This window comes from Thamnophis elegans, chromosome 15 (assembly GCF_009769535.1).
Source record: "Thamnophis elegans isolate rThaEle1 chromosome 15, rThaEle1.pri, whole genome shotgun sequence".
Taxonomy (NCBI): domain Eukaryota; kingdom Metazoa; phylum Chordata; class Lepidosauria; order Squamata; family Colubridae; genus Thamnophis; species Thamnophis elegans.
In genome coordinates, this window is record NC_045555.1 from 18,068,018 (window position 1) to 18,082,573 (window position 14,556).

A 14,556-nucleotide genomic window follows, 5' to 3' on the forward strand; every position below is an offset into this window, starting at 1 on the left:
TGTGTGTGTGTCCTACCTTGCCCATAGAAAATCAAAGTAAAAAAATCCATCCATGAACCACACCCTGCAGATTTGGGGAGCCAAAGCAATAAAAAAAAACAATGAACAAAGGAAGACAAAACTATAGGAGCAAAAGCAGAAGAATCAGCATGTATGGACAGAGGCAAAAGATACCCAAATCTTCATCTTTTCCTTTTGCATAGAATTGTTTTTTCTGTTCAATTTTCCCAGTTTTTCTATTCCCTGCATGGTTCATATTAGTATTATCTTAACAAGATGAAGTGGCAAACATCTTTTGGGAGATGTTGGGGGTTTGGGGGCAAAAGCAGTGGTGAAATTCTTTTTTTTTTTTACTACCAATTCTGTGGGCATGGCTTCGTGGGCATGGAAGGGAAGGATACTACAAAATCCCCATTCCCTCCCCACTCCTGGGGGAAAGATATTGCAAAATCTCCATTTCCACGCCACTTTGAGGCCAACCAGAGGTGGCATTTGCCAGTTCTCCGAACTACTCAAAATTTCCACTACTGGTTCTCCAGAACATGTCAGAACCTGCTGAATTTCACCCCTGGGCAAAAGGCCTTAACAGGTTGGGTTGTCCCCACAGATTCTGAATTTCTGCTGTGCTTTATTGAACACTGGGTTTTTGTTGTCAGTGAGCACAATGAGATTCAAGCAGTACAGACAATGCATTCCTTATTTACACGATGAGAATGAGCCAGTTTCAACCACTAGCACGATAAAGATGTAGGATGGGCTTATATACAAGAGGCATTGCCTTCACATTACACACATCATCTTTCTACAAAGCAGTAATTCCGTTCCCCCCCGACAAATAAAATATTAAATAATTGATAGATTTTTTTTTTCTGTGCTTCCTGAATAGTCCACTCCAATGGAATCTGTATGAATAATGAAGGGTGGTTTTTTTTTTTTTGTATAATATCATCACATAAATCCCCATTTCAGTTCCTAATTGTAACTTTAAGTCTGCTTTACAATGCAATGTTGAAATGGAATTCAAAACAACCAAGGGTCCAACATAGAAATTCTTTGGCAAATGTTATGCACACGTTCGCAAGCGGCTCTGGAAAAGAGTTGGAAGATAGACCAAGTCACAGCCTGGGTTTTGAATAGGAAGTTCCAAATTCAACTTAAACTTCTAGTGAATATGCCTAACAAAATCAATTTTTTTGTAATGTTATCTGTGTTAATGGCCTGAAGTTAAGCCAAAGATTAGGAACAATGAGACACTCACCTTTTTTCTACCGATGTTATTTTAAAAAAATACGAATATCAGATCAGATTATTCCTGTTACTCTTTCCCTAATGATTTCCTGGGTCTGAGGTTTTTTTAAAAGATGAGATTATTCTTCCATTTTGGCATAATCAAGTTGAGGGAATACACGCATGATCTTCAGGGATATGTTGGAAAGTTTTCAGAATGGCCCAAATAGCTATTCCCAATATTTTGGGGGATCCATATTTAATGCTATTGCGTGGGCAATTTTAAATATTAAAATAACCAGATTATTAACTCTCTGTGTTAATGATAATTGGTTTTTGTTGCCCTTAATCTTAAAATTATTTTGGGATAAGATAGTTAAAGGTATCATTGAAATGATTTTGGATTGCAAATCATTAGCAGGCTGTAGGAGGTATAAAAGAATAAGTGCATTTCCAGATCTTTTCATCTGGGGCTATCAATAAAAAATCTTTTATTAATTTTAAAAAAACAGCCTAAAATGTAGATGATTTTTGTGATCCAATAATATCAACACATTTCAATGGTATTATGGACAACAACAGAAAGAGTTTTTGGCTCATGGCAATGGTCATGAGTAATAGTCTCATGGAAAGGCTCTATAAAGCAAAATACAACCATTTCTTATAACCCAATAGTGACAAATTAGTTGATTTGCAAAGCCTCCTGTTTAAGTTTGCCTGAAAGTGTATCAAGTGCCTCCAGGTGAAGTCAAGATGTACCAAATGGGAGGCGGCAAGTATATTTAGTTCTCTATGAACACTTTCTCCCCTCTCTTGCCTCAAAAGCTCCTCATGAGAAGCCCTTGCTTCCCTTCAGAGGGTTAAACATTAGATATACACAAGATATCATATTTTTCAGAGTATAAGATGCTCCAGAGTATAAGACGCACTTTAGTTTTTGGGGAGGAAAATAAGAAGAAAAAAATTCTGCCTCTGCCTACCAGCATCCATAGTATTCAGCTGACACATGGTAACATGGTCAGCCAATGAATCAGCATAGCAACTAAGTCAGCCAATGAGGGCTATTTGGACTCTGAAATTTACTGTGTGAGCAAGAAGGAGACAGGAAGGAGCCTGGCTTAGCCGAGAACTAAAAGCGAAACTGCTTGCTTGTGTTTTGCTTGTATTTACTGCTACCTTGGAAAACCTGCTTTTGGTAATGTATTATATATTATTATTATTTTGAATCCTGCTGAATCAGTTACTGTGCTTTCTGAATGTGATTGCTGCTGAAAACTCTGACCAGCCATGTCAGCTTCAGCACTTATTGCAGCCTGATTCAGCACAGCTGATTGGTGGGTAGATCAGACTGCTGGAATACCCCCAATCAGCTGTTCCAGGCTGCAGGTATTGCCACAGACCATCACTGCCTACATGCCTCACATTTTTGGCCTCTGGTGGGGGTTGGTGGGGCTACATTTGGTGTGTAAGATGCATCCAAATTTTCATCCTCTTTTTGGGGGGGGGGAAGGTGCATCTTATACTCCGAATAATATGGTACACATGAGCATCTTGTGCTCCCTACAGTCATTTAGGTAAATTATATCTCCTTTCTTCTCCAGATCTGACAGAAAATCTCTACTTGTGGAAAAGGGAAGTAACAATTCTTCTCTCTCTTTGCTTAGGAGGGAAAAATAATTTTCAATATCGTGGGAGATAGTGCTCAAGAGTGCAGGGAAGACAGACCTTGTCAAAGATGACCTCTTCTTCCCACTTCCCTGTATAGATTAGGACATCCTAGACTGGATTATATTGAGAGACTTCACTAACTCGCTGAAGGAAATGCTAGATTTTAATAAGTCCAAAATCCACCATGATCATGCATAATGTTCCACGTTTTTAGATGATTTACAGCATTCTTACATTATGACAGGAAATTTGCATGAAGGGTATTTTAATAATGGGATATTGTTATGGCAAGAAGAGGTAAGATAGTTACGATGAAAAGGTCCACTTTGTTTGCATGCCATTCGCTTAAGCGAGAATTACATGGGAATTAGAACACATAAGAGCAGCTCTGGATATGAAACCTTTTGCTAGAGGAGGCATCCTATGCTATCACTTTTGTGGATGGGAATGAATTTCTCCACGATTCTCACTCTGGTAAAAGGGGAGTAGGTTGTTCTTCTCTATTCTCTGAGGACAAGACCCTACTCGACGTATTCAAGTTTTCACAAATCCGAGTTTTAAAATTTCTTTTATTATGTATCTTAGAACTTTTTATTTCAATAAAAGGGAAGGAAGGCAAGAAAGCAGAGCCGAAGGAAAGGCCATGATATTAGCATTTGAGATGCAATGGGCCCAAGCAAAGCCCCCAACAGATTTGGGCAACCACAAGGAAACAGAAAACATATGGTCAATGTGGGGGGGGGGGGGTTCTTCAAATTATTTCACACAGAATAGCTGGCTTGAGCAATTGGCGAGAGAGAGAATTATGGCATAGCAAAAAAAAACAACAACCCCAAAACAAGATAGGTAATAAGATTGATCGAGATAGGTAAGGGTTGTCAAACCCAAGGCCCGAGGGCCAGATCTGGCCCATGGGGTGCTTAGATCTGGCCCTTGGGGCTGCCATGGAAACAGCAAAGGACCGGCCCATGGTACCGCTGCCAGTGAAAATGGAGGTTGGGAGGGCTGCATGAGGCCCTCCCGAGCTCTGCTTTTACTGGCAGAAGGTTGCAGGAGGCCATCACAGCCAAAAACGGAGCTCGGGAGCCCATGGCAGAGTGCTTGGGCCACCACAAGTGCCCCTGACACGTATGAAATCAAGCTGGCCATGCCCATCCTGGCCATACCCACTCTACCCCCCCCAAAGTCAAACACAACCTTGATGTGGCCCTCAATGAAACTGAGTTTGACACCCCTGAGGTGGGTGATAGGCTTTGTGTGTGATTTTTTTTTTTTAACAATATATTGTCTGTGGCATTAGATGGCAATTTGAAAATGAGTTTGAAATTCTAGATTTAGCATGAATTGGCAATGGCACAATTGCTTATCTGCCCATTCTCAAATCAAGTGGCAACCAATTTGTCAACAATTTGTCCTTTCTTTTGTTACTCTCAATAAGAAGAGAAGGCATAACATTCTAGAAGTGAAATCTAATTTTTTTTCTCTATTTCAATATTTCTTTTGCAATATATCATTTGTCATTCTTTAATTCCATCCTGATGTTTTCTCTAGGAATGGCAGAAACTGAAAGGTAGAGAACCAAAATAATCATCTGTGTTCTAAATGAAATTATTTGGATTCGTTGTCAGTTGCCCAAACTATTAAATTGCCCAGCAAAAAGCAATATATTTTGGCTGGCAACTAATCAAATGCACATTTCACATCAAGAATGGATTTTCATTTTTTTTCTGAATTTTTGCCAAATTTGTATATTGTACAGAATGGCTGCACACAAAATGTACTCGCTCGCCTCTCTGCCATACATGGATATTCCTACGTGCATAAAAGGAAAAGAATGAAACCCAGGAAAATGTGACTATCATTGAAATTGGGGTGGTATTTCAGCTTACTCTATCATGACTTTACTTTCTCAGAAAACTGGGGTATTATTTATTTTCCTCCTCCATTGAATAGACTTTTCAGGACAAAGCATTAAAAGCAGTTATAGTTATATATCCACTTGTATAGTTCTTCATTTCGATGGTTGGTTGACATCTCGCCATCCTTCATTCGGACTTGACTCTACATGATTTATGGGGGTGATTGCTTGTTCACCTTCCGCTTTGTAAAGGTTTTGACAAATAGGATGGAAATGGTCAATCTTCAAATGAGAAGAAAGCAAGACCTAATTACTTCAACCAACCTAGATAGGAATGAGAGGGAAGGTACCACACAAGGAAATGTTTGTGAAATACAGCAGATGACGCACCGTCTTTTCCCCCTTCGTTAGGCTGAGCCGTGTGTTTTTCTCATGCTTCTGGAAATTTGACTGTTGATCATTCCAAGTTCTTTTTTCATAGACGATCATTTTTAAGGGGAGGGGGGGACAATGAATTCTAAGTAACCTTCTCCTCTGCTACTGACTGCCCATAGTCACTCTCCATTCTTCTTACAGTTAGAGAAGACTCATGTGGAAGAAATTGAAGAATTCACCAAGATGGAGTCTGAAATATTGCAGTGGCATTAGCAACAGAAGACAGCAGAACCACTGGCCACAAACTTGGTTTTGCCATTACCCAGTGGAGTAGCTTGGCTAGTTTGCAAGGGATATATGACATTTTCTGTCTTGGGATGTCAGTAAATTCTGCCATCTGAAAAAATACTGAGGGATAGAAGGTGGAGGGGAGGGATGCCGTTTTCTTCCAGGTGGCGCAGAATGTCCATCAGACAGGGACGATATGGAGGCCTAGGCTGTCACCCTGCAGTTTCATGTGGTTTCCATGGTAGTTAGTGGCGGTCATAGGCAGCGGCAGCAGTGGGAGGTGCGGAGCCCCGGGATGTGGCACTATAATAATAAGGGGAACCTGAAAGTTAACACAGGAGAAGAATGGACTGATTGAAAGGACATACAGTAAAATAAAATAAGAAAAAAAAGAAAGGAAGAAAAGAAAGAAAGCATATTAAAAGGAACTGGAAATAGAAATCTGGAAATAAGGATTTCTTTATGGCCTAGATCCATGATGGCGAACCTATGGCATGCATGCCACAAGTGGCACGCAGAGCCATTTCTGAGGGCATGTGAGGCGTTACCCTGTCAGCTCCAGCATCTATGCATGCGCTGGCCAGCTGATTTTTGGTCTTGATTTTCAGCTGATTTTCACCCTCCGGAGGCTTCCCTAAAGCCTCCGGAGGGCAAAAAACCATCCAACATGCAAATTGGAAGTTCGGGAACAAACTTCCAGTTTGCATGATGGCCCATTTTATGCCCTCACCAGGCTCCTAGAAAGCCTTTGGAGCTTGGGGAGGGCAAAAAACAGACAAACCGGGCCCATCAGAATTCGGAAAATGGGCCATTTCAGGCCTCTGGAGAGTCTCCAGGGGGGGAGGCTTTTTTCGCCCGCCACAGGCTCCAGGAGAATGACGCGCACTTGTGCGGGGCAGCTGGGGGAGTCACACATGCATGCGCAGTGGCCATGGTGCAGGGAGCATTAAATTATGGGGGTGAGCACACGGGAGTGTGTGCTTTTGGCACCCAAGGCAAAAAAGTTTCGCCATCACTGGCCTGATGTAAGATAAGGAAACAATATACACAGTATATGTGTACTATATCATTCATGGAAAGCTAAGTTACTTGGAGTATCTAGTACTTGTTATCAGAGACCTATTACCAATAGCCATAGCACTTAGGACTTCTATACCGCTTCACAAAGTTTTTACAGCCCTCTCTAAGCAGTTTACAGAGTCAGCCTATTGCCCCCAACAATTTGGCTCCTCATTTTACCGACCTCAGAAGGATGGAAGGCTGAGTCAACTTTGAGCCTGGTGAGATTCAAACTGCCAAATTACAGGCAGCTGGCAGTCAGCAGAAGTAGCCTGCAGTACTGTACTCTAACCACTGCACTACCGCAGCTATATTCAAGGCATTCCACGCAGAAGAAGAGGAAAACAAGAACTTGGCAGCTCTACTTAGATTCATCTGTGGTCCTATTGACTACCTGCAACAATTGAATACATCATTAGAGCCAAGGTAGCGCAGTGGTTAAATGCAGCACTGCAGGCTACTGCTAGATCAGCAGGTCAGCGGTTCAAATCTCACCGGCTCAGGGTTGACTCAGCCTTCCATCCTTCCGAGGTGGGTAAAATGAGGACCCAGATTGTTGGGGGCAATATGCTGACTCTCTGTAAACCGCTTAGAGAGGCCTGAAAGGCCTATGAAGCGGTATATAAGTCTACTGCTATTGCTATTGCTATCTAATTTATTCTTGACAGCTTGGCTGGTTTTTGTTTTAATACTGGAAATTTCTTTTTACTTTGTCAGCCCTCTGCAAAAGTCATTAATGTGGGTGGTCTTAAAAAGTGAGTAAATATAAAAAATAGAACATTTTTGTTGATTCTTCTCATTTCCATGGTAATCTCCAAAACCATTCTGGATGATACTCAGTCCTCATGGAGAAATGTAGAAGCTTGCAAAAGAAGGAGGGAATCTAACAATACTTTATAATATTTCTAATTCCAATAGCAGAAATGCCCACCTTAGCAAAACTATGCAAGAAATATAAGCATCTTCATTATTTGGAATACTTTCCATTCTGAGGAAGTACATGGAGTAGTAAAGTACTTTTTAAATATAAAACAAAACTACCAGATCTGTGGAGAACTGACTCTCTCTGTGTGTTAAATATTTAGCAAAGTCAGGCTTAGAACAGATCTGAAAACCAAGTTTAAAAAGAGGCAATAAAATTGTTGATTGGACTGAAGGTATCTATGAATAAAGTGTAAGATGTGTAAGAATAAATGTGTAAGAGTCAAAAATTATTCAAAGAACTTTGGTAGCTGATCCTAAGAACTGGATTTTATGAAGTTTTAAGTTTTGAAATAAACTAAGGCACACAATTCACAAGATTACACATATGTAATAGCAAGATTATTACTAAATGCAGACCATATGACACATATTTTATTAGTAGGTGTACACATTCCCAATAATTTTCAAGAGATCTACTCTGTTTCCCCCAAAATAATACCTCCTTGCATAATAAGCCCAATTGCGCTTTTGAGTGCATGTGCTAAAATAAGCCCTGCCCCCAAAATAATCCCTCTCCTAAAATATTTAAACGCATGCACAGCTGGTCACTGCCATTTCTGGGGGGGGAGGGCCCCACATGCACTTGCCATCCATGAGGAATGGCCTGGTGGAGGCTGCTCCCACAAGCACTAGCTACTGTGCCCTTTCTCTTAGTGATGGCCACAAAAAGTATGGTAAGCCCAGTGATGCTAGGGCTGGCAAGAGTATGCCAGAAACAGAGACAGAACTTCTGGCCCTCTCTGGATCAGCTGATCCATGGGATGCGGGTTGCGGTTAAGGGGCTTCCAGCACCTCAAAAATAATAAGACCTCCCTCCCCAAAAATAAGGCCAAGCACTTATTTCAGGGGTCAAAAGAAAATAAGACCCTGTCTTATTTTCGGAGAAACACAGTATGCTTTGTGATTTATACTCTTGGGTGTGCACACAATGGTCATACATTAGCAATTACTACAGAAATATGATTGATAAAAATTCCATATTATCAATTTTAAGAAATATTTATCTATTCAAAACATATACAAAGCTTAAATCTGGGCAGCTCCCACTCAGAAATATGTAATCCTTAATTCATTACGTTAATTCATTAAGTTGGAAGTGGTCATTTAAACTATCAAGCTCAACCTCCTCTTCACTGTGAAGGAGCTCATTAACATTAATGTTTTAAAGATGGGCGAATTGGGAAATAAACTATTTGCTAATATATCCCAGAAGGGTAGCTTTGTAGATTCTTGCAGCAAAAACAAGAATGGGTTTTGTGACATCTTAAAAAATGAATGAAGGGTGTATTGGGGGGGGATGGTAAAAAAGTCGATGGGATGGTTAGGATGGACTATAAGCAAAACAGTAGTTAGATGTGACATTTTTGCGTTGATGAACTAGTTATTACATGCAGTGTGATTTGAGATATCCTGATCTCTGTTTAATCAGAGTCGAGGTGGTGCAGTGGTTAGAGTGCAGTACTGCAGGCTACTTCTGCTGACTGTCGGCTGCCTGCAATTTGGCAGTTCGAATCTCACAGTTGACTCAGCCTTCTATCCTTCCAAGGTGAGTAAAATGAGGACCCAGATTGTTGGGGGGAAATAGGTTGACTCTGTAAACCACTTAGAGAGGGCTGTAAAGCACTGTGAAGCCATATATAAGTCTAAGTGCTATTGCTGTCAAGGAGAAATAAAGTTGAATCTCATTGCTTTGGGATGAAATATTTCTTTAGGATGGCCACTTTGAGGTTAGAAATAGTGAACTGTATCTATATGGTATGTATCTATAAAACTGTATCTGTTTTTTGTTTTGGTATGTATTTAAACAAATCAGCCAAATGTTGCCATTTTTCCATTTACAGGACACTATTGTTCTAGCTTCCTTGACATTTTGTTTATGGTTTACTCTACGTGGGTTTCCCCCCTCCAGCTTTTTAGTAATTTTTAGAAAGAAAAATATTGCAAATGCTCAATGGTTTTATATAAAGGTATTACAATGTTAGCAGTTTTATTTCACATCAGCTAAGATTTAATCAATGCACGTGAAAATAGGATTATTTTCCCTCCATATCCATTACTTTATAGGGATATTATCCAACTTGGTGTGAAACTCAAATTCAGAAGAATTCAGAATAGACTCTTGTCTGAAGTGGAGAGGACAGCTCCAGCATGACCTGTTCTAATTCAAAATTAGAGGAAACAGTGTTGTGGCCCGCCAACGACCAGTGGAGCTGGCAGCAGAGTTGGACAGTGGGGAGGTTGGGGAGGAACATGGGCCAGTCCTGGAGGCTAGGGAAGACTCGGACAAGCCTCTGCATCAGAGCTAGAGGTGGGTCCAAGGCCATCTGGGAGTTCTCAACTGCCTTCAGAGCTAGACAGCAGTCTTGCCAGAAGAAAAGAACAACTCGGAATTTAGGGTCGACTTGGGATTAAAGCCACAGGTGGACAGTGAATGGCCCCTCCCATAGGAAATAAAAGAGGAGTGAAAAGGAGTGGGCTTTTGCAAGAAACAATTTCTTTGTTTGTTTGTTAGTTCATTTCAGGAGTGTGAAGATCTGTCCATGAATCTCAGAGACTCTGTGCCAAGTCTTTCCTTGCACAGCACTCCGTTTGGAAAATATTTACATGGCAGCTTTCCAAGATAGATAAAGTCTGTGGTCATAACTTCATCTTTGAAAGACTGCTTACCAGGCCTTTGCTGAATGTGAATGAGAGTAATTCACATTCGTTTAATAAAAGGTGTTTTGTTGGGATCAGGAATCTGCCTCGTGCTTTTTGGGGAAGCCTAGATCAGAACAAACAGCAACTATCTTCTCACCATCCCCCCCCCAAAAAAATATGGGCAAAATATAAATGTAAACACTTTGTTTAGATAAAACATCTTGATGAAACGGGGCATACTGGATTCAGTGACAGGAGTTAAGCCCAAAGTTAGTTCATTTTCAGTTTTTTGGGATGGTGGTAAAAGTTTTAGAATCCCCAGTAAGATAGAAATAAGTAGGAATAAGAAAGCAAAGAAACAAGTAGGTCAACAGAAAGGGATGGCAAAGGGCAGAGAGAACCTTAGGGAATACTCACTTAGTAATGCAGGATTGCTGAACCTCCAAGCCTCATTGTAGGTTGTGTACTGAGGGTGGCTGTAAGGATTGCCTGAGAATTCACTCCCTGGAAAAATAAAGCACAGAAGGGTGTCATTCATACTATAATTCAGACAGAGAGGAAAGAGAACAAAATTGCATTAGTGCTTGACAAGAGTAGAAGAAAGTCATTTTACTGGCTACAATCTGCTGGGTATCTTGTAATGCAATTCTACAAGTCCCAAGAAAACATTGCAGCAAACAGGAAAGTCTTAAGAGTCGATTGGCAAAGAAGACAAAACGGGAAACTGGGAAAAATGAAGTCTAGTCTAATACATTGTAGAAAGTTAGCACCCAGCCCTCTCCTAGAAGAATGACATATTCTAAGAAATATTTTAAAAAGGCAGAATATTACACCTCCCCGGATGAGAAAAAGAGAAATGTCCTTGGAAAATAGCCCCCACCTTTGTTAATAGCCCCAGAAAGGCTGGCCCAGCTTATACACAACACAAAAGAACTTCACTCTCAGGACATAATAGGATTAGCCCTCTATCCATCTCACTACATGACACCTGAGATGATTATATCATCCAGCAAGTTTCAACCAAGCCTGGGACTCAAGACAACCTACGAAGTTACCCCTACCTGGCCCCAGTGGTGGGATTCAGCCAGTTCGCACCTATTCGGGAGAACTGTTGTTAATTTTCTAAGCAGTTCGAAGAACCGGTTGTTGGAAGAAATCTCCTTTTGTTTTTTTTACTTTACAGGCCTAATCCTATAAGGAAGGCAGGAAGGAAACATTCTGGTGTTGTTTTTAGCCTAACCTTTATTGCCCTGCTTACAGAAACTGCCTCTCCCTTAACCCTTATTACATTGTAACAGCTAAGGTGAAGCGCCCATTGACGCGAGTGATGTTGAGTTGGCCACACCCACCTAGTCACATGACCACCAAGCCCCGTCTACCCAGCTGGTCATTAGGGCAGAGAACCAGTTGTTATATTATTTGAATCCCACCACTGCGTTGCTCCATGTGAGTCTGACAACAAATCAGGATAGATTTCTTGCCACAGGAACAGGAAGTTCAAAGCCCAACAGAGTGTATAAATCTCTCTCCCTCTCTCACCCATGTGCTCTTTTCAAACCATGTGGTTCTGTCCCAGTGGTACGTTCCTACTGGTTCGGGCCGGTTTGGCCGAACTGGTAGGGGTTTGGCAGCCTACAGCGATGCCTGGAGAACCTCCAAACCAGTTCTCCGGGCATTGCTGTGGGCACCATCTTGTTTTATGCTTCTGCATATGCTCAGAACAATCTGTATTGTACTGCTCATGCGTACATGGCACGCCCACAAGCGAACCAGCAGTAGTGACTGCCGGAACCCACCCCTGCCCTGTCCACCATTAAACCATTTTTCCAAGCAGTCTCCATGTTTCCAATGTCTTTCTTACCACTTGGAACTGAACCTAGATGGACATTTCTTCCAACAAATTAATGTAATAAAGAGTTTTCAGGTGCAATTCCCTTTGGGATTTGTGTTAAGAATCCTCTAAGAAAGATTGCTAATAAAGACCACAGCACATCTAGGGACAAATTGCAGCCAGCAAAGTGGGCAGTTGCAAAAGCTTTCTCATTTCAAGGTGGTTGAATGTAAGTAGAACTTCCAATAAGAAAGCAACAGGCTTTTTCCCAATAAAGGTCAGGTGGAAGATTCTTTACAAAGCTGGTTTATGTAAAAGGGGGCTTAAATGTTTCCTTTATTTTTCTATATTGTCACTCAATTTGTTTCTACATTTATTCTGAAGTGCAGGTTAAGTAAAGAACTTCTCACTCACTCTTCCTCTCTCTCTCTCTCTCAGACCAGTCAAGAGAAGGCAGAAGCACCATATGTGCACAATGTTTATTGACAAGGAGTTAAAGGAAACGAGCTGCAGGATAATGAGCTTTTGAGCTCAATTGCGGACCGAGAGGAACCAGTTATCTCGTTTTGTGATCACTAATGAAACATGTAATTTTCTCATCAATGCTAGATTCTGTTTAACTGCTCTCTTTGGAGAAGGCTAGAGCTGTGACCGGTTCACAGCAGTCCTAAGAGCTTTTCAGTTGAAGCTCAAAATGCTCCAGAAAAAATAATGCCCCAGAGGAAGAAATGAGGAAAGGCCAGTTTCCCTAGGATAACTGAACATTGCAGGCCTGCTCACTGAGTCACTAATCTCATTAGCAATAATGCAAAAACAGGTTTTATACAAGAATTCCAGAACCATATTTTTCAGAGTTTAAGACGTACCTTTCCCCCGCCCAAAAAGAGGGTGAAAATCTGGGTGCATCTTATACACTGAATACAGCATTTTTGGCCTCACAAAACTCCATCCCCTTCACAAAAATGGACTGCAGAGGGTTTGGGAGGCCTGCAAAACGTTCCTGGGGGGTGGGGAAGGGCAAAAATGAGCGAAAAATGGGAAGTTTTTCGCTTGTTTTTGCCCCTCCAGCCCCAGGAGCACTCTACAAGCCTCCTGAAGGCTATGCATGCCCTTTTGGGGCAAAAAATGGGCCCATTTTTGTGGAAAATGGCCCATTTTTTGCTCGTTTTTGCTCCCCTCTGAACACTTTGCAGGCCTCTGAAACTCTCTGCATGCCCTGTTTTTCACAAAAAAAAAAAATGAGGCATTCAGAGGGTTTGAGAGGCCTGCAGAGTGCAAAAACTTTTTTTAAATTTATCTCTTCAAAATCTTGTTGCGTTTTATATTCCAGTGCATCTTATACTCTGAAAAATATGCTATCTATAAGCCAAGAGAGAATCATAGTAGAGATGGTATTCAGCCAGTCTTGACAGATTCTGGAGAATTAGGATTCGAAATTATGAGTAGTTTGGAGAACTGGCAAATAGGCTGGCCCTGCTGTCTCCCAGCTGATCTACTTTTTTTGAAAAAGTTTTTTATTTTATTTTATATAACCACTAGTATCCCATTACATCTAAACAAAAAAAAATGTATTGTCAATTATTATATCATTCCCTCAATCCAGAACTGCTGTCATTTGCTCTTCTGCTTTCAATACACTATATTATGCCCTATTTCACCATCATGCTATGTCCTCTCCCTCTCTCCTCCTCCCTATTTCCTTTTTTTCCTCTGCCATCCCTCTCTTCTCTACTTCCCCTTCCTCTCTATTTCTCCTCTTTCCACTCCTCTTTCCACTCCTACTTCTCCTCTTCCCTCTCTCCTGTCTCCTCTCTTTCTCCTTACCTCTACCTTTCCTTTCCACTCTCTCCAATTAATTTACATGGTGTATTTCAGCATCTGAGCCCATTTCATTTAATATTTGCTAGTATTGATAATTACATTCCAATAAACATCTTTCATATTTATAATTTTACAGACATCCTCTTTTTAGTGGTATACATATTTCAAAATTCCAGCTGATCTTCTTTTGTTGTCCTGAACAGGAGAACGGAGCTGAAAAGCAGGTTAGGAGGGTGGGGAGGGAATGGGGATTTTGCAGTATCCTTCCCCTGCCACGCCTACCAAGACATGCCCACAGAACCGGTAGTAAATTTTTTTGAATCCCACACTGAATCATAGATCTGGAAGGAATTTAGTCTTCTAGTTTAACCATCCTGCTCAAGGAGATCTTATATCCGTGCCCCCACTTTTGGGGCACCAGGGACTGGTTCTGTGTAGTGCACTTTTTCTCCAAACTTCCTATAGGCTAACTAGGCTTCAGCCTAGGGCCTCAAGATCAAGAGGGGCCTACATTCAAATTGTTAGCAAAATTAAAATTACATTATTCTAAAAACAGTGAACACTAAAACACTGAACCAAAAATAAGGAGAAATTCTACGCATATGACTAATAAACAAACATAAAAAATCTATTGGTTAAGATTGTTCCAGCGCCGCGGCAGTTGGGGAGCCCGCCCACATTCCCGGCACCGGCGGTGGGGCGAGAGGCGCGGCCGCTCCCAGTAGCCGCCCCGTCGATGCGGAGCCCACCAGCGGCCAGGTAGGTGAGGGCGAGGGGGCCGAGCTGGGCAGCTGAGCGCAGCAGG

At 41.4% G+C, this 14,556-nt stretch overlaps 1 protein-coding gene across 1 annotated transcript in view; it reads right to left on the bottom strand.

Annotated features, from left to right (window-relative positions):
- Positions 1-5,597: 5,597 nt before the first annotated feature.
- Positions 5,598-14,556, bottom strand: part of PAX2 (paired box 2) — a 150,794-nt gene continuing 141,835 nt past the window's right edge. The window contains 3 exon segments of the mRNA XM_032232084.1: positions 5,598-5,696; positions 5,698-5,738; positions 10,517-10,603. Coding sequence (XP_032087975.1) covers positions 5,598-5,696; positions 5,698-5,738; positions 10,517-10,603 — 227 coding nt within the window.